The 24,916-nt window shown below is 43.5% G+C and overlaps 1 protein-coding gene across 3 annotated transcripts in view; it reads left to right on the top strand.

Moving 5' to 3' along the window:
• The first annotated feature begins 429 nt into the window (after positions 1–429).
• LOC142490524 (potassium/sodium hyperpolarization-activated cyclic nucleotide-gated channel 3-like) overlaps positions 430–24,916 on the top strand; it is a 72,520-nt gene continuing 48,033 nt past the window's right edge. For all 3 annotated transcript variants that reach the window (XM_075592916.1, XM_075592915.1, XM_075592917.1), the window contains exons 1-2: positions 430–1,780; positions 7,255–7,444. In XM_075592916.1, coding sequence (XP_075449031.1) covers positions 519–1,780; positions 7,255–7,444 — 1,452 coding nt within the window. In that variant the 5' untranslated portion in view covers positions 430–518. The remainder of the gene's footprint in view (positions 1,781–7,254; positions 7,445–24,916) is intronic.

Here is a 24,916-nt window from a genome sequence, read left to right as displayed (position 1 = left end):
TCACACTAGGAATACATGACACTTGTGCCTTCTCGTGTGAATAGCTGCAATGTGCGAGGCAGACTTTGCAATGACTGTGTCTGCTTTCTAGTCTGTAAAACTCCCTTCTACCAACTGAGACTTGTCACCGCTGTGACAGCCACACTAAATAACATATCTATTATTCTGGAGGCATGCAGCAGTGCCCAGGGGCTCCGCGCAAAGTGGGATCCGAACTCGCTTTTGCCACCATTTTCATCACTACACTGTGTGTGAGAGAATGATTTTGGCGGGAAGAAGTAACGGGCGCGGGACTGCGGGCGGGCGCGCGCCTGCCCCCTTCTCCCCCTCACTCTTTGATCCCATTGGCCTGCAAAAGGAGGGACTGAACGCACGCGCGCAGCGTCTACCACCTCACGTGCCTCCCTCGCCTGCTTGCAGTCAGCTGGTTGTTATGGTGACGTCGCGTTCTCTCTGGTGCCGGTCGTCTTGGAGTTCCAGCCGCCATATTGGTCCCCAACTGGTGGTGTTGTTGAGAGATGGAGGAGGAGGAAGACAGGGAGGAAGTGGTCGAGCATGTACCGAGGAGGAGCCTGAGTCTGAACGAAGGATTCTCGGTGGAGTCTGCTTCTCAGCCCACCCCATGCTTGGTGGAACTTGTGTCAGACAGTGTTAGATACATAGGGCAGACAACACAGAGAGTAATGGGACCAAGGACAGTGAAGGACCCTGAGTGCTCCCCTTCTCCTGTTGAACACCCCATGGAGGAGCTGGAAGGACAGCCCTCATCCCCAGTAAGAAGGCCAGTCAGAAGGCTGGACAGGCTGGTGTCCCAAGATATCATGCCAGTTGACCAAAGGCTGGCAAAGGGACCACTCTCTCTGCCCAGGGGAAATCTAGGTAGTTGGGCGTCTGACCGAGCCACTAGTCATGAAAATGATATTGGCATGGTAATATGCCCAAAAGTTTCTATTTTGGATGTCTCACAAGACTCTGCCCCCCAAAACACACCTCCCCCAGTCTTAGCAGCAGGTAAATTCACAGAGGAGCAGCATATTGAGTCTCTCATCCAGGGCGTAGCAGGGTCAGTCATTGAGCATTTCACATACCCTCTCCCACATCCACATGCCGTGCCAGAGGTTTCATTATCGAACCCCCCAAGACTCCAAGGCCGGTCGGACTCTTTGCTTGATTTAACCAAATGTTCTATACAGGAACCAGATGAAGAGGCAGCGTCTCTGTACCCAGACATCCCCTTAGAGGAGCTGAGTTTGTTGTTGGACTATGACAAGCTATTCCACTACGACATAGACATAATTAAAGACAAACAAGTTGAAAAGTTAGGTAAAGAATGTCTTGCAGCGGAGACCGATGAGTCCCAAGAACCAGGCACTACAAACTTGCAAGAGGTAATATCAGATATCCTAAGGCTTAAGGAAAAAACAGGATCAGTCTTGTGTATATCACAGAAAGAAGAAGAGGCATTATTGGAGCATTACATATTACCCACAAAACAAACTGAAAGCATCATCCAGCCTGCTGAGAAGCCTGTACTGGTGCGAACTAAGAGGAGGTTGACGTGGGAGTTAGATGAGGATGAAATGCAGCTGCTGAGATCCGAGCTACAAATGCAGTGGGAAGGACCAGAAGATCAACAGCCTAAGATTACTAAGAAAGAAGTAATCGTGGTCAGACCTCACTCTCGAAATCTGAACAAATACACCATGAGATTGCTTGGGAGCAAAGCAGCAGTTTGCAGAGAATCTGTATTCTGCATTTTACATCCATTCAGTCCTGCCAGGTAGAAAGAAAGGGGCGGCTTTACTACCGCTGTTAATTATGAAAATTACATTCAAGTAACATAAATGTACAGCCATTGTAGGCCTATCGAAAGTAATGAAAAATACAACTGTCTTCCAGTAAATTACATTGATCCTAATTTCCCTTTAAAATAAGTTTGAAACTAGAGAGCTGCTAAGATTTCTTTGCCTGATCGTCAAATGTGGGGATTGTAAGGTGTCTAAGAATAATGTGCATGTATAATGAAATGTATAGAACATGCACACAACTACACCACGCTAATAGTGTCCAGTGACATGTTGGTTGCCAATGAAGGAGGTTGCAAGACTTCCCCAAATTATATTGACCTGGAACAGAAAATACATCACATACGATTGAACCCTTCAATGTGAGAGCAGCGCCTTGCTTTGCAATGTGTTCCTGGCCCCTCTGGAAGCAAATAACAAAAATGTAACGTAAACATGAAATTTGCATGTTTGTTAAAAGCTATTGTTTCGGGGATTTATTTTTTATAAACCCTCCAACTAAAAGTTGACCTGTTCTTATTTTTATTTGTTAAGGTGCTATGTCAGTGACCATCCCTCTTGTTTGATATGCTGGCAACATCACTGCTGCCATTTTAATTTCCCACTGCACCAGGAATTTGTCACGTAAGTCGGGACACCCTTTCTTATAACTTGGTCTCAAAGTAGCAACCATGTGTATGTAAACATACAGGCGCTATACACATTTAAATGTGCAATACAAAAATCAGATACCTGCTGTATACATTCCTTCTCGAGGTATACCAAACCCTATATATAGACAGAATATTGATCCATTGATCTTTTAACATTAACCATATCTGGAGTCAGAAAGATGTGTATAATATAGATATGGAAACAGAATTGTGAGCCCTGTGTTTTCCTTTTCTTTGCCTTCTTTTGGATCAGTATAAATAAACTGTGAGGACTGTATATCACCGCGTTTGGAATTCAACAAAAGAATGAGCTTGATTATATCTTATTTTCAATCTCTGTGTTACAAGAATGGTGTCCTGACTCAACACCCTAATAATAATTACCAAGCAGCAACCAATAACAAGATGCAGGGATTCCATTGTAATTTATTTCTACTCTTCATTATGTGTGCAAGCAATTAGCTTGGTAAATATTGTGGTGTGATATTACACAGTAGGCACAAAAGAGAGAGAAAAAGATCCCAGTCCAAAAAGCACTAAAACCCCCAGTAGGAATAGTACAAGAAGTGTAATTACACAGGTATTAATACTCAATTTTAATATTCATATAGTTAAAATAAATGTTGACTAAAACCTGTTGACGTCATCAGAATGAACGAATTTGAGGTAATGGTCCGTGACACCACAGGTTAGGGACAGCCAATGGACGCTGATATGCGTCTGCTCTCTGCGTGGAGAGCGAGCTTTTTCAACGCTGTCTATATAGACTTTGTCTTGAGAAAGCGACTGAATTATATTAGGTCGTGAGCAAATTAACCAATTTAAATACAGAGCACTAACCCCATATTGGTGTTATTCCGCTATGAACAGGATCACTACTTTCTAACCTAGAAAATAATCAGGACCAGAGGTCACCCTAAGATCCTGCACCAGATTAGGAGGTTATACTCATAAGAACTGAATTGTATGAGCCCATGAGCAAATGTAACTAGAATACTGAGATGTAACCCCATATATCGTTGATGTTATCCTGCTGTGGACAGTATCACTAATCTGGAACCTGAATAACTAATCAGGAACAGTGGTGATTTTAGTTTACTATACCAGATGAGGTGTCGCTGCTAATTATTTTGAGTCAAATTTATTTTAACTATATGAATGTTAAAATGGAGTATTAATACAGATGCAGCCAGTTGTATCTCCAACTTGCCACAGCACATGTGCTGGTGAAACGCGGACCAAACATGGAGCGTTCACAGCAAAGTGCATAGCACGGGGGGAATGGCCAATCAGGATTAACACTGCGGAGGTCCCTGCTTCTGAATGGGACTCCCCCAGTGTTAGGCCTTGAGCACACACAGCGCTACGCGACATGCACGGTCTTTCGTGCGCGTTCGTCACTGACCTCGGCGGCCAATGGTAGTGTTCATTGTTGAAACTACCATTGGCTGCGAAGCACGGCGTCGTCGCCGCTCCTGTAGCTGGAGTCTTTCAAAACTGATTCCAGGCTGCAGCAGCGCGACGTCGGTTTCAGCAGCCAATCAATTAATTGGCTGCTGCAAGTGAACAGACTCGGCAGCTCCCTGCACACACATACACACACATACACACACACACAATTATGCTTTTGTTTTACCGCTCCCCCCGCTCAGAGTTCCCGGCTCCCAAATCCCCGCTCAGAGCTCCCCGCTCTCAATTCCCCGCTCCCCCCGCTCTCAGGACCCTGCTCCCTCCGCTCTCAATTCCCCGCTCCCCCCGCTCTCAGGACCCTGCTCCCCCCGCTCTAAATTCCCCGCTCTCAGGAACCCGCTCAGAGCTCCCCGCTCCCCCCGCTCTTAGGTCCCCACTTTCAGGGTAGGAGGCTGAGCGCGTCACGTGGGGGCGCATCACGTGGTGTGTCGGATCAGTCGGGGATGTTCACACATCGCCCAGCAGACAGGCGCGCGCATGCGCATGCAGCCACGCAGCGAAGCGCTGTGTGTGCCCTCGGCCTTAGGTCCGTAATATACTGGGCGCGTGCCTGTGCGACCGCTCGTGTACGTGACGCACACTTTTTGTGTGTACGGTCCGTGCAGCTGTGAGCGACAGGCTTGGAAGGTACTGTGTGTGTGTGTGTGTCACTGTGTGTGTCACTGTGTTTGTGTGTCACTGGGGAAGCTATGTGTGTGTGTGTGTATGTATATTTGTATGTGTATGTATATACAGTTGTGTGAAAAAGAAAGTACACCCTCTTTGAATTCTATGGTTTTACATATCAGGACATAATAACAATCATCTGTCCCTTAGCAGGTATTAAAATAAGTTAAATACAACCTCAGATGACCAACAACACATGACATATTACACCGTGTCATGATTTATTTAACAAAAATAAAGCCAAAATGGAGTTGAAATGAATGCGGTTCCGGAGACCCCCTGCTTCAATAATTTGTAATTAAAATAAAAACCGCTAAGGTAATGAAGGGGGTTAAACCAAACTACCCGGTTTGTTGGGGGGAGAGGGGGTGGGTGAAGGGGGTGGTTGCCCCAGGGTGGGTGGTCAGGCCTACCTGGAAGGTTGCAGGAGGGGTTGACCAGTGAATTACTGTAGTGGTTACTGCCACTAAGGTAATGAAGGGGATTAACCCCTCCCACTACCCACCCAAGAGGCCTAACCAACCACCCCAGGGCATCTACAACCTTCACCCACTCCCTCTACCACCAACAAACCAGGTAGTGTGGTTTAACCCCTTCACTACCTTAGCGGTTATTTGCTAAGGTAATGAAGCAGCTTTTATTTTATTTTAACTACATATTATTGAAGCAGGAGGTCTCCGGCGCTGAACCCCATTAATTTCTGGCCCGGGCCTCACCTGCTTCCCGAGATACAGGCCTCGGTATGGGGGTGCCAGTATTGCTGCCATGTTTAAATGTAATTAAAAGAAAAGCTGCGTGATCTTCTGATAGAAGTGCGCAGGTAGAGTGACTGATTCTGTCTCACTCTCACTCACTGCACGTCTCTTCCAGACTGATGCAGCCCGGTAGGATTCACACAACGGGAGTCCCATTCTGAAACAGGGACCCGAGCTGTGCTAATCCTGATGGACCATTAGTCTGGTCGCCGGGATTCCGCAAGCAGGGAGTTGTCAGGAAGTTGGCATCTGCGGTTTCCTGTCCGACTATTTGACCAACCATCGGGCTGCATCTGTGCCTGTGTAATTACACTTCTTGTGCTACTCGTACTTGGGGTTTGAGTGCTTTTTGGACTGGGATCTTTTTCTCTCTCTTTTGTGACTACAGATATTTATCCCAGCTAAGCAGCACCTCCAGTTTTTCTTGTTATTTCTACTTAAAGCTGAGCGATGGCCCCCACCCCCCCCCCCCCCTGTTTTTCACATTGTGATATTACAGTATGTGTGCTGGGGATGGAAAACCCTTTTTGTCAGGTGGGCCAATAAATGGGCACAAATATTTTGGTGGGCCGCTGTCCTAATGCCTTCTACATCTGGCTTAAATGAATAGCTAAACCTAAATTAAATAACGCCCAAAGTAAACAAGGATAATAAAAACATGAAACATTTTTTCATTGAGAAGGGGAGAAAAAAATTGAAATCGTAATTAAAAAAAAGAAAGAATCTGAATTTCAAATGTCTCCATGGGATTTCTGAACTTGCATTTCAGGAAACAGTTTCACAATATTAGGATTGATTTTCAAGTTCAACAGAGGCAGACTTCCCACATGAGCGTCCGTCAATACAGAGCTGTGCTTATTTTTAACAAAGTTTATTGCTGGAAACGTCTGCTCACAAAACAAATATGGTGGAATTTAATGTTATTTTTTTTAAATTTATTTGATTTATTTCATCTTTTTAATTGTTAAAGAAGTTATTCAAATTGTGTTCATTTTCAAAATTGATGTTAATATTCCTAAATTTCCCCTTTCATGTTTAATTTGAAAGATTTCACATTGTTCCTTTCCTTAATTGATTTTTCAGTCGATTCTTTTTTTTTTTTTTTGCTTCATCATCACGTGGGCCATTCCAAATGCGCGGCGGGCCACAGGTTGTTCACCCCCTAGTATTCAGTGTTATCCTTTAGTGAACAAGTCATGTAGTTTCAATATTACCCTTAATCTTACGTGAGGTAGCTCAACGCGAAACCTCAACACTGGCAGCTCTCTGATTTAAGCATTCTTGTCTTCTGGCGTCCGTTCTTTGGGACCATTCCCCGAGATTATTAGCTATTGGATAGGTTAGATAAGACCAGCAGCTCACTTAATTAGCTCATTTTATTATTTGGTGTAACATTATTTGATGCAGGACTCCCTTTGCAGAGCCACTATTGGCTTACCACTAGGATCCCCCTTGTTCAGGAGATATTCACTTATGTGAATTTAAAAATGGCTGTGAAAAAGCTACTTGCCAGCCAAGGAGTAAGAGTGGTCCATGATGTCAGTGTAACTGATTCGCTCACAAGGCAGGAAGCTACCCAAAACCATCTTGAAAGGGAGCAGAACCTTTCTCAACCCTTTCACTGCCAGAGCAATGCGTTGCATGTTCTCTGGCAGTTTAAAGGGTTCAATAATAAAATTAGTCAAAAGCCTGGTGCTGTAGTATGAATCTGGGGATGCCCCAGTTCATATTTTCCCACCTTCTAATGAAAAGGGGGTAGTTGAATTAACAAAGATTCCTACTTTAAGATGATCTATTTAAAGTTGTATATCCAACTTGCACTCAAGTGAAGAATCTTAAACCTTAATAAATATACTGTTCTAGCTGATCTAGCATGTTCTTACCATAATACTTTTCTCGTTGCAGAATCTACTACATAATATTTATGTTTATTTTCACTATTGTGAATTTGCTCACTACTCCCATCGCGATGGCCTTCGAAGATAGCACGAAATTTCATATCACCCGTCTAAACGTTTTTAACTTGTTCTCGGATGTATTGTTTCTGTTAGACGTTGGGTTAAATTTCAGGATGGGTTACATTTCACAAGAGAAGGTAAGACGTTGTGTTCCAAAAAATACCATGAATAAAGGCTACTCTCACACGTAGAAAATAGGGACATTTGTTGTATTTTGACACGTGACTGCAACTAAAAAATTTAATGGAAAAAAGTCTACAATGATAGGAGGGAAAAGTGTCTTCCTCCAGTTCTTCCAATACAGGCCTTCTGGCTTTAACTTCACTGCTTTCACATTTTAGAAATCCATTCAGATGGGGCCCTCTGCAGTATTCTGAATGCTGAGAAGAAAAACAAAGCGATATTATCAATAAAGTATTAATGAAGATTTTTCTTCACAATTATGGCACTTATTCAAAACGTTCCAAAACGGACAATCACATTGCATTGACTGAAAACTTCCATTGACTTGAATGGCAACCAGACACAACAGTGCTTATTGAATTGAACTTAGAGACGGTTACATCAAATTTTGGTAACCTAAAAAAGGCACTATTATCGCCAAAAATAAGTAAAAATGTATTTACTAGCATGCAGTACCATTGCACCACAAGAAATAGGTAAATTTTTATCTCATGCGATAATCAATTGTGCGCCTAGTAAAAATCGTCGTAATAGGGCATTTTTTAGTAAAAATATGCAGTATTAACGTTTTTGCCTTATATACCTGGGGAGGGGTTAGCAACAAATCCTCCTAACTTGAGATGAATTAAATGATCACTAGACATAATAGGAGATCCATAGATGCAGGTCCATCATAAAAATGCACATCACCGCCTGTCAAGGAAACATTTAAGGTTTAATTGTTCGTTGAGACCACCTTCAGTATAAGTCCTAAGATAAAATATCCAATAAGCTTCCCTTCTAAGGAGTGCAGTGTCTCTATCCAAAGCCCCCTTACGTGGGGGCACAACTTCAATACCCATAACCCTAAGTGACGCAATAGGATGCCTATGCTGCACACAGTGTTGTACCAATGCTGTGGGATCAGTACCCTTCTTAATAACACTTTTATGCTCAATAAACCTCCGTTTTAACATTCTGGTTGTCTTGCAACATAGAACAAACCACACGGACATCTCAGGAAATATACCACAAGTGTAGTGCAGCATGTAATGCGTTGTTTGATTTGAACAATTTCACCAGTAAAAGGATGGTGAAAAGTATCCCCCAGACACAGACTATGGCATATGGAGCAATTACAGCATCTAAAATTACCTGGTTTACCTAAACTCAAAAAGTTGGTGCTTTATACAGTATGTGCCTTATTAGAGCTTGCTTATGATGATATTTCCTTCCATGGGGCCTATGCAGAAAGGTCCGAAAAATGGCATTCGCCAGGGTTTCAATTCGCCAGGTTTTTGGCGTGTTAACCTCGCTGTATGCAGAGAGGGCCGAATCCCTGGCGAATGAATGCGCCACCACCATTTGATATAATGGCTAGTAACCGGTGGCGAGACGGCTGCCTGGCGAGAAACTGCCATGAAGCCGTCCCCTGGCGAGTTCTGTCTGCAGCAGAGAGAGATCCGCTGCTCTCTCTGCGCAAACATCAGCACATTAAAAATGATTTAAAAACCATTTTTATTCATAGTGTACATGTGCAGGGGATCTCCGGAGCTGAACCGCATTGGTTTCAGGTCCGGGGACCCCCTGCTTCCCGAGATACAGGCCCCTTTATGAGGTGCCGGTATCCCTCTGCATTGAAAGGTCCCGATCACGTGACCGCGGAATGTAAAGAAAGCAGAGGGATACCGGGACCCCCTAAAGGGGCCTGTATTTCGGGAAGCAGGGGGTCCCCGGACCTAAAACCAAAGCGGTTCAGCTCCGGAGACCCTCTGCACATCTACAGTATAAATAAAACACATATCAATACACAATCATTCCTTACCTTAGCGGCTATGTGCTACGGTAACGAAGCAGCATGAATGTATTTTTAATAATATTGTACAGTGAGCAGGGGGTCTCAGAGCCACAAATCTATGCGGTTCAGCTCAGGGGACCCCCTGCTCCCGCACAATATTATTAAAATACAGAAATGCTGCTTCATTACCATAGCGGATAGCCGCTAAGGCAATGAAGGGTTAAGGCAGAATAGCATGTTTATTGGGGACAATTGCCCACAATAAACATTGCAATAAACAACATACACCCACTGTGTATTTAAAATACATAAACAAGAATAAATACATTAAATACATATAGCACTTACCCATTACCGGTTGCCACGATGAAGGCCATCCTCATCTTCATCCTGCCCATGCCCCCTCAGCTGCTGCAAAACAGACACAACAATGAAAACATCCAAAGTAATGTCCCCTAACCCCTTAATCACCATAGCGGTTATTAACCGCTACAGTAATTAAGGGGTTAACCCACCCTCACCCACCACTCGGGACGCCTACATACCCTCCCACAGTAACCCCCCACCCCGTGACGCCTAACCACCCTCACCCACTACCCACAAGGGAGGCCTACCAACATACCGTTGGGGAACACCCCCCCCCCCCAAAACCTACAGTACAATAATGTGCAAAATAACTATTATCCAGATAGGGATAATAGATTATTTGCCCATTATTAAAAACATTAACTAGCATATTCAAATAAATAAAGTACTACTGACCTTATCAACAAGAAGTCTCAGTTGCCAGCAACATCCTTGTCTTGCCCACAAAAAACATAGCCAATACAAAGCCACTACATTGCAATTACATTTAGATATTAATTAACCCCTTAAATACCATATCGGATAATAACCGCAAAGGTAATAAAGGGTTAAGCCACACTGGTCCGATACCCACCCATCACCCATGAATTTGTACATTGGCTTCATCAAGCAAATATATATATATATATATATAGACATATGGAGACCAGGGGATCCTGATAGCCAAAAAGAGACAGCACACTGCAGGTATGGTATCAAAAAAGTGTGTTCAGTAACACAAGGCCGCCAACGTTTCGGTCCTCCCAACGGGACCTTCCTCAGGGCAGTGCAACTACAGACTAACACAAGCACCCATATATACCCCTTAACACATACTAAAAATCACCTGAAAGCAATCATGAAATCCAAATTGTAATCCCAGATACTACCCACATTTCTAAACAGCCAATCCAACATACTGACACTGGTACGCACCAATGAGAAAACCTGATCTATGCACATGTGTACTTAGTCACATGATCAAACCTTGATAACAACATTGTGACATCACAGTGCATCCTGTTTATGTAACCATGACTACTTGAAGCATGTAATTATATTCAAATGCGCATAAATGGATAAAATACATATAAAGTGCATAACCAGAACAGCAGCTCACCATCAGTGCTGGAGATGCATACTGTAGATGTTGCAAAGTGTGCCTATAAATGAATACCTTAATGTAAATGGTCCTGGAAAGCGTGCACACTGTCCGGGGAACAGCAATCAGGGTAGCACGGGCAGTAAATCATAAATCCCATAATGGCAGCGCGTCCGTTGGATCTAAACACTTCCCCAACCTGTTGTGAATGGAGGGCGGGTGATTCTCACTCAATGCGCGCCGTGGAGCGTAACCGCGCATGCGCAGTGTGTCACTGACAACCCGAACGCGTCCCTGACTACTGCAGCAGAGGGTGCGCGTGTATCTGTGCTAATGCGCATGCGCAACGCTGCGCAAATAGCGCAAGCAGTATTAGAGAGCATAAGACTGTTACTCAAACAGCGTAATGGCCAGAACTGAGAAGGAAACATGGGCACAATAAAGATGGCAGTAGCATTATAAGCACGGATAGTGGCAATGTCAGAAACACAGTGATCAAAGGTTAGACACTTAAAATGCATGAGTGAGCCTGAAAACAGGCCCATAATAAAATAAAAAAATCGAAATCATGAGACTAATGTCTATAACATAGATAACTGTATTCCAGAAGGAACCTGCTAATTGTTAGCATATATGTAGCCCTATCTGGTGGAGTGTTGGTGTAATAACCGTAATCTATATGTTAGACTGCCAAAAAACGTGATATATACATGTACGTCTACTATGAAGTGGCATGTCTAATGCCTGTAGTACCAACAAGCCCATCTATGTATATAGATGGTTAAAGTGGTGGTGTATCCACATGCAACCGATAGTAGACTGTGAGTTGTTTAAAAGATGGACACCGAGTGTGGCTACACACCCAAAAGTGAATAAAGTGAATAAAACATGCATGAAAAAAGGAGGGGGGGGGGGGGAAAGGGGGGAATGGAGGAAAATGCGTAAAGGGTACAGAGCACAATGAAATAGTGTAACAAGGGAACAAATGAACAATCAATGTACCCAAAAATATTCACACTACAAAAAATTGTATATAATTTTTACAGAAAACAGCCTAATTTCAGATCTTCATTTAGTCCGTAAGGAGAGATGGTCTTTAGCTCGTATATTAGTCTTGCCTCTTGTTGCAGAAGCAGCTTGTTCCTGTCTCCCCCTCTTGGTGGTGGCTGTACTTGTAATATAGGCATACATCGCATTGTGGCTAGTGAGTGCTGTAGTTCTTTAAAATGTCTGGCAACCGGCAGATATTTAAGCTCACTCTGTTCGTCCTTGCTGTTCAATGCTTTCCTAATCGTGGAGCGATGGATGGCTATTCTCTCCTTGAGCATCCGTGTAGTTTTCCCCACGTAACGCAGCCCACAAGGGCACGTGATCATATATACGACAAAACGAGACTCACAGTTTAGGAAATTCTTGATCTTGATCGGTACCCCACTGTGTGGGTGGGTATAACCTGCACCAATTTGCATGAAACTGCAATTGGTGCAACCATGGCATCTGTATGAACCTGGTTTTCTTTCGAGTCAGGTTTTAGAGTGTCCATACTTATCCACTGGGTCCGCTTGTGTCAACATATCTCCCAAATTGCGTCCTCGCTTGTAGCAGAACAGCGGTGGATCTTTACAGATTTTGCCAATCTTGTTGTCATTCGCTAAGATATGCCAGTTCTTGTGTATACTACGCTTGATGCGGTTGGACGCCGTACAGTAAGTGCTGATGAAGTGGCAACGTTGTTCCGTAGGTTTATTCGTAATCGGTCGCAGCAGAGATTGCCTGTCGATGCTCCTTACTTTGATCAGGGCTTCACTGATGTCCTTGTGGTCATAACCCCTGTCCTGGAAGCGTGCCGCCATGGCTGAGAGAGCTGGTTCTAATTCATCCGGATTAGACGTTATTCTTTTTACTCTGAGTAACTGTGAGAAGGGGAGACCCCTCTTGAGCGGTGTAGGGTGGTGGCTAGTGGCATACAGTAGCGTGTTCCTGTCTTTATCCTTGTGATAAAGTCTAGTGGCCAGGCCCTCACCCGACTTGTACACGATGGTATCCAGAAAGGAAATCTCGGAATAACTGAACTGTGCTGTGAATCTGATGGTAGATGGAATATGATTCAAGTGTTCTATAAATTCTAACAATGCAGTCTCTGAACCATCCCATATAAGGAAGACGTCGTCTATATATCTTAGATATTTTTTAATGCATACCGCGTGTGGGGCATCATGTAGGATGTGTGTATGCTCATATACATCCATGAATAGGTTTGCATACGCCGGGGCCATATTGGACCCCATCGCGGTCCCGCTTAATTGCAAATAGACGCTTCTTTCGAATCGGAAATAGTTTTTGTTGAGTGATTTCCATGAGTAACATAAGGAATTCCACCAGTGGACCTGCATGTGCTGCAAAGGTCCCGAACTTCGATCTGACCGCTTCAAGCCCCTCTTGATGGGGGATATTGGTATAGAGACTACTCACGTCAAGAGTGACCAAAATGTAATCCATATTTTCCAGTCTGATGTCGCCAAGCTGTAAAATAAAATCCGTTGTGTCCTTGACATAGGAGCTCATACTCATAACCATGGGCTGGAGGAAAAAATCAATAAACTGAGATAATGGGTGGCATAGCGATCCTCTTGCAGAAATAATAGGTCTTCCTGGTGGTTTTGTGGCCGATTTGTGTATTTTAGGCAAGGTGTATAGGATGGGCATTCGTGGAAAGGGTTGTGTCAGGAATCTGCCCGTTTCCTCAGAGATCCAGTTGTTCAAAACCCCCATCTGTATGATCGAATCCACCTCCTTTTTATACTCCACCGTAGGATCCGCTGGTAAGCATCTATATGTGGATGAAACGGATAGTTGATTCTCTATTTCCTTTTTATACTCCACATATTTGAGTAACACAATGCCACCCCCTTTGTCCGCAGCGCGGATAATGATCTCTTTGTTGTTTCTCAATGCGTCAATCGCTGATTTTTCTTCTCTCGTGATGTTATGATAACTTACTCTCTTGGTCTTATTTTGTGTGACAGTTTCTTTATCCAGAACATTCATAAAGGCAGCTATACTATGGTTGTTAGTTTGTGGATCAAAATTGCTGCTGCATTTGAAGGTGTTTGCCTTGACAGAGGTGTTTGGTAGGGGCTGTTTGATAAAGAAGTCTTTAAGTCTCAATTGTCTATTAAATTTGTACATTTCGACTTCCCAGTTAAAACTGCGTTGAATGTGAGTGGGTACAAAACTGAGGCCTTTGTGGAGGACGCTTAGCTGCGCCGCGGTCAGGGTAACGTCAGTCAGATTATATATTACCGTGGTGGCCTGCGACTGCGAGGTCCTCTGCCTCTCTTGTTTTCGCGCTCTGGATACCGCCGATTTTCTCCCACCCCTCCTGGTGGGTCCCTTCCGTCTGCTTCTGGAAACAGGGGTTTGGCGTGTCCGGCCTCTGTGGGACCTAAAAAATCACTTCCAGAGCCCTCCATATTATCAGAGAAGTCTGTGTCACTCGTTGGCACACCCAATCTGTAGTCAGGCTTCCTGGCGCGAGCGGTTTTGCGTCTCTGTCCCCCTCGACCTGTGTTCGGTCCCCTAGGCCCAACAGCCAGCGATAGACCTTACGTTCTTTGTAATCAGCTTTCACAAGCCTCAGCTTTTCTTTCTTATATTTAATAAGATTGTCCCTGTAAATGTCAATTGTGGTCTGGATCTTGTCCGTCCAATCAGTGCTTGTGTCAGCTATCAGTTTATCACCATGCTGCCCCTGGATGACATCCACCTCATGTTTAATTTTTGACATTTCCTTGCTGGATTGCTCTATCACCAATATCATAAGGTCACTGGAGCATTTATTGAGAATGGCAATCCATTTCTTACAAAAATCGGGGTCATTGCGTCCAATGGTGGGCTGGTTCCTGATTCTAAACCCACGCGGGAGTAATTTCTCCTTGTGGTAGTGTGATAAAGTTACTCCATGAAGGAAAAAATTTACCTCTCGTTTCTTAAGTTTTATGAGATCGTTGTATATATCTACTGGCTTATCAGGTCCCAAAACAGATTCAAAAGACTCCGTGTACCGTATTTTGGCTATCTCTGCATCGCTGAAACTGGCAGTATCTGATAGTGTAGTAAAAATACCCGCAAAGTCCGCAAATTCCTCCATAAGAAATGAGTACAGGTAAGATCAACTAAAGTCCAATATGCTGTGTATAGTAATGATCCCAAACTCACAGCTAAAGTACGGGTAATGAACAATTCAGGGTGGTGCCCACAACTCATAAAAAACCACCAGGAAGACCTATTATTTCTGCAAGAGGATCGCTATGCCACCCATTATCTCAGTTTATTGATTTTTTCCTCCAGCCCATGGTTATGAGTATGAGCTCCTATGTCAAGGACACAACGGATTTTATTTTACAGCTTGGCGACATCAGACTGGAAAATATGGATTACATTTTGGTCACTCTTGACGTGAGTAGTCTCTATACCAATATCCCCCATCAAGAGGGGCTTGAAGCGGTCAGATCGAAGTTCGGGACCTTTGCAGCACATGCAGGCTCACCAGTGGAATTCCTTATGTTACTCATGGAAATCATTCTCAACAAAAACTATTTCCGATTCGAAAGAAGCGTCTATTTGCAATTAAGCGGGACCGCGATGGGGTCCAATATGGCCCCGGCGTATGCAAACCTATTCATGGATGTATATGAGCATACACACATCCTACATGATGCCCCACACGCGGTATGCATTAAAAAATATCTAAGATATATAGACGACGTCTTCCTTATATGGGATGGTTCAGAGACTGCATTGTTAGAATTCATAGAACACTTGAATCATATTCCATCTACCATCAGATTCACAGCACAGTTCAGTTATTCCGAGATTTCCTTTCTGGATACCAGCGTGTACAAGTCGGGTGAGGGCCTGGCCACTAGGCTTTATCACAAGGATACAGACAGGAACACGCTACTGTATGCCACTAGCCACCACCCTACACCGCTCAAGAGGGGTCTTCCCTTCTCACAGTTACTCAGAGTAAAAAGAATAACGTCTAATCCGGATGAATTAGAACCAGTTCTTTCAGCCATGGCGGCACGCTTCCAGGACAGGGGTTATGACCACAAGGACATCAGTGAAGCCCTGATCAAATTAGGAGCATCGACAGGCAATCTCTGCTGCGACCGATTACGAATAAACCTACGGAACAACGTTGCCACTTCATCAGCACTTACTGTATGGCGTCCAACCGCATCAAGCGTAGTATACACAAGAACTGGCATATCTTAGCGAATGACAACAAGATTGGCAAAATCTGTAAAGATCCACCGCTGTTCTGCTACAAGCTACGACGCAATTTGGGAGATATGTTGACACAAGCGGACCCAGTGGATAAGTATGGACACTCTAAAACCTGGCTCGAAAGAAAACCAGGTTCATACAGATGCCATGGTTGCACCAATTGTAGTTTCATGCAAACTGGTGCAAGCTATACCCACCCACACAGTGGGGTACCGATCAAGATCAAGAATTTCCTAAACTGTGAGTCTCGTTTTGTCGTATATATGATCACGTGCCCTTGTGGGCTGCGTTACGTGGGGAAAACAACACGGATGCTCAAGGAGAGAATAGCCATCCATCGCTCCACGATTAGGAAAGCATTGAACAGCAAGGACGAACAGAGTGAGCTTAAATATCTGCCGGTTGCCAGACATTTTAAAGAACTACGGCACTCACTAGCCACAATGCGATGTATGCCTATATTACAAGCACAGCCACCACCCAGAGGGGGAGACAGGAACAAGCTGCTTCTGCAACAAGAGGCAAGACTAATATACGAGCTCAAGACCATCTCTCCTTACGGACTAAATGAAGATCTGAAATTAGGCTGTTTTCTGTAAAAATTATATACAATTTTTTGTAGTGTGAATATTTTTGGGTACATTGATTGTTCATTTGTTCCCTTGTTACACTATTTCATTGTGCTCTGTACCCTTTACGCATTTTCCTCCATTCCCCCCTTTCCCCCCCCCTCCTTTTTTCATGCATGTTTTATTCACTTTATTCACTTTTGGGTGTGTAGCCACACTCGGTGTCCATCTTTTAAACAACTCACAGTCTACTATCGGTTGCATGTGGATACACCACCACTTTAACCATCTATATATATAGATGGGCTTGTTGGTACTACAGGCATTAGACATGCCACTTCATAGTAGACGTACATGTATATATCACGTTTTTTGGCAGTCTAACATATAGATTACGGTTATTACACCAACACTCCACCAGATAGGGCTACATATATGCTAACAATTAGCAGGTTCCTTCTGGAATACAGTTATCTATGTTATAGACATTAGTCTCATGATTTCGATTTTTTTATTTTATTATGGGCCTGTTTTCAGGTTCACTCATGCATTTTAAGTGTCTAACCTTTGATCACTGTGTTTCTGACATTGCCACTATCCGTGCTTATAATGCTAATGCCATCTTTATTGTGCCCATGTTTCCTTCTCAGTTCTGGCCATTACGCTGTTTGAGTAACAGTCTTATGCTCTCTAATACTGCGTGCGCTATTTGCGCAGCGTTGTGCATGCGCATTAGCACAGATACATGCGCACCCTCTGCTGCAGTAGTCAGGGACGCGTTCGGGTTGTCAGTGACACACTGCGCATGCGCGGTTACGCTCCACGGCGCGCATTGAGTGAGAATCACCCGCCCTCCATTCACAACAGGTTGGGGAAGTGTTTAGATCCAACGGACGCGCTGCCATTATGGGATTTATGATTTACTGCCCGTGCTACCCTGATTGCTGTTCCCCGGACAGTGTGCACGCTTTCCAGGACCATTTACATTAAGGTATTCATTTATAGGCACACTTTGCAACATCTACAGTATGCATCTCCAGCACTGATGGTGAGCTGCTGTTCTGGTTATGCATTTTATATGTATTTTATCCATTTATGCGCATTTGAATATAATTACATGCTTCAAGTAGTCATGGTTACATAAACAGGATGCACTGTGATGTCACAATGTTGTTATCAAGGTTTGATCATGTGACTAAGTACACATGTGCATAGATCAGGTTTTCTCATTGGTGCGTACCAGTGTCAGTATGTTGGATTGGCTGTTTAGAAATGTGGGTTGTATCTGGGATTACAATTTGGATTTCATGATTGCTTTCAGGTGATTTTTAGTATGTGTTAAGGGGTATATATGGGTGCTTGTGTTAGTCTGTAGTTGCACTGCCCTGAGGAAGGTCCCGTTGGGAGGACCGAAACGTTGGCAGCCTTGTGTTACTGAATACACTTTTTTGATACCATACCTGCAGTGTGCTGTCTCTTTTTGGCTATCAGGATCCACTGGTCTCCATATGTCTACATACTCTCTATGGGACAAGCATCTGCCTCCTGCAACAAAACCGTGAGTGCTAATCTCCATACCTGACTATATATATATATATATATATATATAAATATATATATATACAGAGAGAGAGAGAGAGAGATATATATACACACACATGATGAACCAATATACAAATAAATGTAGAAGGGTTATCAAAAACATGCAGTACTCAAAATAACAGTTCTCCATAAATACACACTACAATACAAGTACTTTCCTTTCATAATCCTAACTGATATTACAATCAAAAAGATCAAATGCCATTTAAGTTAGGCCCAATGAGACACACATGGGAGATTTGGACGAAATGCAAATTTAAATTTAAGCTCACCACACCTCAATCCCAACTCATACCAATTTATAAAAATCCGAAATTCCCCCCTGGCTGTGAGCCCAGACAATGGGACCAATTTAAAACAAAAAATATTAGAGCGGTTGCTGACCTCCTGAGCTTTGAGGAGTTCCTGAGTTATCAACGCCTAAAAACCAAATATGAAATGGCAAGATTGGATGTCTTCAAGTATCTACAAATTCGGCATTTTATTCAAACTTTATCCCCAACGTTGAAATTTCCCCCTCTCACCAGTTTCGAGCGGCTCTGTAGAGAAACAGGCCACCAGAAAGGTCTTATAACACAAATCTACGGTGAATTGGAAAGGGCCATAGAAGCCCCTACACATGACTATATGCTGCATTGGGCAGCAGAATTGGAAATAGTTATAGACCGAGAGGATTGGGAAAGAATTTGGGAAAATGCCTCAGGAACTTCCATATGTACCACAATCAAAGAAAACATATATAAAATACTGTTTCGCTGGTATCTTACCCCAGTTAGAATAAATCAAATTTACCCCCAGGCGTCCGATTTATGCTGGAGAGGTTGCGGTCAGAAGGGGGACATGGCCCATATTTGGGGGACATGTCCGGAAATTCAAAAATATTGGGGAACAATACAAAAATTAATAGAGGAGGTCACAGACCTCAAAATCCCTATTGACCCGTTGACCTACCTGTTGGCCAGGCCCTTAGAAAATTTGGACCGACCAACAAGTAAACTAATCTCCTTCATTCTTACAGCGGCTAGATGTGCGGTGGCGGCCGCCTGGAAGAAGGTGTCTCCCCCCTCAAAACAAACGGTAAAAAATAGGGTGCAAGAGGTGATGAATATGGAGAAACTATCTGCCTTCTTGAAAAGATCCACTGACTCCTTTAACAAAACATGGGATCCGTGGCTATCCCATATGGCACCTCTACGCCACTAATCCACATATGAAAAGTAAAAAAAAAAAAAAAAGAGAGAGAGAAAGGAAAACCAGGTCAGGGGCACCAATGAAAATAGACTGAGGACACGGGAAGCAATGGGTATCCCCCCCACCCCCCCCCCCCACCCACCCTCCCCTTCCTATTCCCACTCTTACTCTCTGTTTCCATACTCGCGCTCCCCACATAGCCCCTGGAGGGTCACGGGAGCGGTGAGCTTTCCTCTTTTATTTCCGGTTTCTCTAACCAACAAAAGGAGAAAATCTGTATTAGGCTGTATTATCGTTTGTTTCATGTATACTGTGAATTATCTAAATGCCTAATAAAATTTTTTGGAAAAAAAAAAAAAAAAAGATCAAATGCCAATCAAAAACCTCAAATCACAATCAACACATTGCATTAACATTGATGCATACAATCTATGCACCATATACATTCTGCAAATGAATGTTAACAATAACATTGCAATCAAAATACAGAGAACTCCCGAACAAATATACTATTGTAACCAATCCGGTAAACATAAATCAATTACCATTCAGTAATGACATCACTAAACAATTTACATTCCATCCCTAAACAATTTATATTCAATCCCTAACAATTAAACAATTAACTAATTCAAACCTGCAACTGAGCAATGTAGCCTGTGAAAATATATAAGTACCAACAAGCATAAAAAATTAACAACCAAGGCTAACCCTGACCTCTAATACAACATACAATAGCAACGATTACATCTATCTAATTGTAAAAGACTTTAAACACACATTTAAGCATACATGCATAGTCAAAATAATTAAAAACACATCAAATCAAGCTTTGAAAACACTACCATTTCTTACCCTGTATGTATATATCTCTCTAGACATACATACATACATACAGTGGCAAGAAATGATATACAGGCATACCCCGCATTAACGTACGCAATGGGACCGGAGCATGTATGTAAAGTGAAAATGTACTTAAAGTGAAGCACTACCTTTTCCCTACTTATCGATGCATGTACTGTACTACAATCGTCATATATGTGCATAACTGATGTAAATAACACATGTGTAACAGGCTCTATAGTCTCCTCGCTTGCGCACAGCTTCGGCACAGGAAGGAGCCGGTATTGTTGTGCAGGATGTGCTGCCAGGCGCATGCGTGAGCTGCTGTTTGCCTATTGGGCGATATGTACTTACTCGCGAGTGTACTTAAAGTGAGTGTCCTTAAACCGGGGTATACCTGTACCACAGATAATTAAATAAACATGTAAAGAAAAGAATTTAAAAAAATTAACAAGTTCAATTAAATACATTTCTTTAGTTCACTTACCATTACTTGCCCCACACCGACTCCCGTTGAAGTGGTGAAAGGGCTGATTTTTTTTATGGCCCCTATCGCCGCTCAGCTCCAGCTTCTTGTCAACTTTTGTTGGCGGAGCTATTTGGAGAACATCTCTCCATTTTATTGGCGCGATCAGCGGCGAGATGCTGATCGGGGCTTCCTGCATACTGCGGGTTTTAAAACTGGCGAGATATTGCTTCTCGCCACCCGCGCGGCGAGTTTTTAAAACAAAAAAAAAAAACGGCGGTTTTTACTCATCTCGCCAGTTTCTCGCCATTTACTAAATTGCTATAGGCATATTTGGCGAAAAACTGGCGAGATTGCGCTTCTCGCTGCTCTCTGCATAGGCCCCTATGTGTGTTTTATGTATGTATGTCTTTGTGGTTGCTCATTGTCTTTTGGGTTCTTTATTGTGTATCATGTTCTTTGGTTGCACTGTGCCACTTGTATATACACCACTAGTTGGAATATGTTGTGTATTTTGGTCTTAGGGTGATTTACCCTTTATTTATGATTCCTGGGTGCTGGGATTTGGTTCTTTATTTTATTCCGTGTCAGTGGGTTTTGTCTGCTTCCTCTTTGCCACTGTCAGGTGTTGTGGTCGCAGGCTATTTTTCCCTTTTTTTCTAGGGTCTGTTTATCCATATGGTAGACTTTTCTTGCCTCTTGGGGGGAGTTATTGCCTTACAGTTAAGCTGTTGGAGGGTCTCACACATGTGCAGGACTCCCACGTTATCGGGGTCTGCTCGTCGCATGCGCGGACCTCCGCTGTAATACTGGCATCTCCCCACGTTGGCTTCATCTGCCAGTGCTGCTAGACAGTCACTGACGTTGGGGATTGGTAGCCTGCTATCGTAACATAGGACGAGTGGCCAGTGGGGACGCGTTGCCCTCACTGAAGCTGCCCTTCTATTGATGTCGGTCCCATTATGCATGTGGGTTATACCGCACATGCGCAGCTGTCAGTCGCGTTTGTGACGTCATAGTCACCTCGACTTTCTCGCCAGTCCTCACTTGTGGTGACTTAGCATGGTAAGTGGAAGGGTATATTAGGGGACTTTTGTACTGAAGTTGTCAGCTCTCACCTTGATAAAGACTGCTCTTGTAGTCGAAACGTTGGATTTTTTGCTGTATTACATTGCCTTTTTGGAAGACCAAGTGCCTTGATTAATTGATCATCAGCAAGTGTGATCACCTCTTTAAAAGCCGAAGTTTTAGCAGTTTGCTGGTCTGGAGCATTCAGGTGTGTGTTAACACAATGCCAAGGAGGAAAGACAGCAGCAATGATCTTAGAGAAGCAATTGTTGCTGCCGATCAATCTGGGAAGGGTTATAAGGCCATTTCCAAACAATTTAAAGTCCTTCATTCTACAGTGAGAAAGATTATTCAAAAGTGGAAAACATTCAAGACAGTTGCCAATCTTCCCAGGAGTGGATGTCCCAGCAATTTCACCCCAAGGTCTGACTGTGCAATGCTCAGAGAAATTGCAAAAAACCCAAGAGTTACATCTCAGACTCTACAGGCCTCAGTTTGCATGTTAAATGTTAAAGTTCATGACACTACATTTGGAAAAAGACTGAACAAGTAGGGTTTGTTTGGAAGGGTTGCCAGGAGAAAGCCTCTTCTCTCTAAATACAACATGGCAGCATGGCTTAGGTTTGCAAAGTTGCATCTGAACAAACCACAAGACTTCTGGAACAATGTCCTTTGGACAGACGAGACCAAAGTGAAGATGTTTGGCTATAATGCACTGCGTCTCGTTTGGTGAAAACTAAACACAGCATATCAGAACAAACATCTCATACCAACTGTCAAGCACGGTGGTGGAGGGGTGATGATTTGGGCTTGTTTTGCAGCCACAGGACCTGGAAACCTTGAAGTCATTGAATCGACAATGAACTCCTCTGTATTCCAAAGTATTCTAGAGTCAAATGTGAGGCCATCTGTCCGACAGCTAAAGCTTGGCCGAAATTGGGTCATGCAACAAGACAATGATCCCAAGCACACCAGCAAATCTACAACAGAATGGCTGAAAAAGAAAAGTATCAAGGTGTTGCAATGGCCCAGTCAAAGTCCAGATCTCAACCCGATTGGAATGCTGTGGATGGACCTTTAGAGAGCTGTGCATAAACAAATGTCCACAAACCTCAATGAACTGAAGCAACGTTGTAAAGAAGCGTGGGCCAAAATTCCTCCACAACGATGTGAGAGACTGATAAAGTCATACAGAAAACGATTACTTCCAGTTATTGCTGCTAAAGGTGGTTCTACAAGCTACCTCTATCATAAGATATACTTAGTTTTTCACACATGGCTTCTCCATTTTGGCTTTATTTTTGTTAAATAAATCATGACACAGTGTAATATGTCATGTGTTGTTGTTTGTTGTTCATCTGAGGTTGTATTTACCTAATTTTAAGACCTGCTAAGAAACAGAGGATTGTTATTATGTCCTGACATGTAAAACCATAGATTTCAAAGAGGGTGCACTTTCTTTTTCACACCATTGTATATGTTGTGACAAACGGCTTACTCCGGGGCTCCGCCGTCTGTCCCGGACTGTTAGAACACGGTCTTTTAGGGTAGGTTAAATGACGAGGCGTAACGTGCTGTTCCTTTAAACAGGCTATTGCCTGGTTTATTCAGTCCCAGGCACTGAGACTGCCACACGGAATTCAAAATAATACATAAGCAAACAAAACCCTGCTCGTCTGAGCAATAACTTAACTAAGGTTTTCCCTGACTGGGGTTGGACTGGCTTATCCAGTTCCAATAACAAAAATAAGGAACTTTGCAGTTTTAGACAAAAGGAACAGAATGATTTAACCTGTTTGGTGAAAGGCGTGTCCCCTCTCTGCTTCCAGCAGCCTTCCTGCCTCCAGGCTCTTGGGGAGAGGGAAGAGGAACCAGGAAATCAGCCTTAAATACCTGATTTCTAACTAGCAGGACAGGTGACAGAAATCAGGCAGCAGACAAACTCTGGTCTGGATCCCTCATCCCTCAGTTCCAGCACTTGCCAAACTGTGGGATGGAGTGCATGCATTCTGAGGCTGCACTTTTCAGCCTAAACAGGATAGAAACTGTTCAGTATCCTGGGAGACCTATATATGGAATTTATTACCATACCTGTCTATTTCCATACCGTTTCTGTCACATATCCTCCCCGTCCAGCTCAGACCTCGAGGGATGAGCGACCATGTATATTAGGGAGTGCATCCTTGACAACCCATCAGTATTGCCATGTTTGTGCCCTGACCTGTGTTCCACAGAAAATTTAAAGGGTTGTAAGCTTAGGAACCACCTGGTCACTCTAGCATTCTTCTCTCTGTTTTGACACATCCAGGTGAGGGGTGCATGATCTGTGACCAACCGGAATTTTCTCCCCAACAGATAGTATTTGAGCGTCTCTACAGCCCACTTTATTGCGAGACACTCTTTCTCGACTATGGAGTAATTTTTCTCCTGGGGATTTAGTTTCCTACTTTAATAAAGGATGGGGTGCTCCTCACCTTGAGACTCCTGGGAGAGTAAAGCCTCCAGCCCTACCTCAGATGCGTCGGTTTGGACTAAAACCTCTTTAGAGAAGTCAGGTGTGACCAACACTGGTTGGGCACAGAGAGCTTCTTTCAGGCTTCTAAAGGCCTGTTCGGTTTCGGGGGACCACTTTACCATTAGCGGCCCTCTTGCTTTTGTGAGGTCGGTTAGTGGGGTTGCCTTAGTTGCAAAATTGGGAATAAACCTTCTATAGTAACCAATTAATCCCAAAAAGGTCCTTACTTGTTTTTTTGTAACTGGCCTTGGCCAATTTTGTATCGCCTCTACTTTGAGTGTTTGGGGTTTGAGTAAACCTCTGCCAATAGAATACCCCAGATACTTGGCCTCCTCCAGACCAATAGTGCATTTAGCGGGGTTAGCAGTTAGTCCAGCAGACCGAACTGCGTCAAGCACAGCTTGGACCTTTGGAAGGTGGGATTGCCAATCTTCACTATGGATTATCACATCATCCAGGTAGGCGGCAGCATACCGAGCATGTGGTTTTAAAATTTTATCCATCATTCTTTGGAATGTGGCGGGAGCTCCATGTAAGCCAAAAGGCAGCACCCTATACTGAAAGAGACCATCTGGGGTTGAGAAGGCTGTATTTTCTTTAGCCCTTTCTGTGAGGGGAACCTGCCAGTACCCTTTTGTTAGGTCTAAGGTCGT

This window comes from Ascaphus truei, chromosome 3 (assembly GCF_040206685.1).
Source record: "Ascaphus truei isolate aAscTru1 chromosome 3, aAscTru1.hap1, whole genome shotgun sequence".
Lineage (NCBI taxonomy): Eukaryota > Metazoa > Chordata > Amphibia > Anura > Ascaphidae > Ascaphus > Ascaphus truei.
Note: the sequence above shows the minus strand (reverse complement) of the source record. Positions and strands in the feature narration are given on the sequence as shown.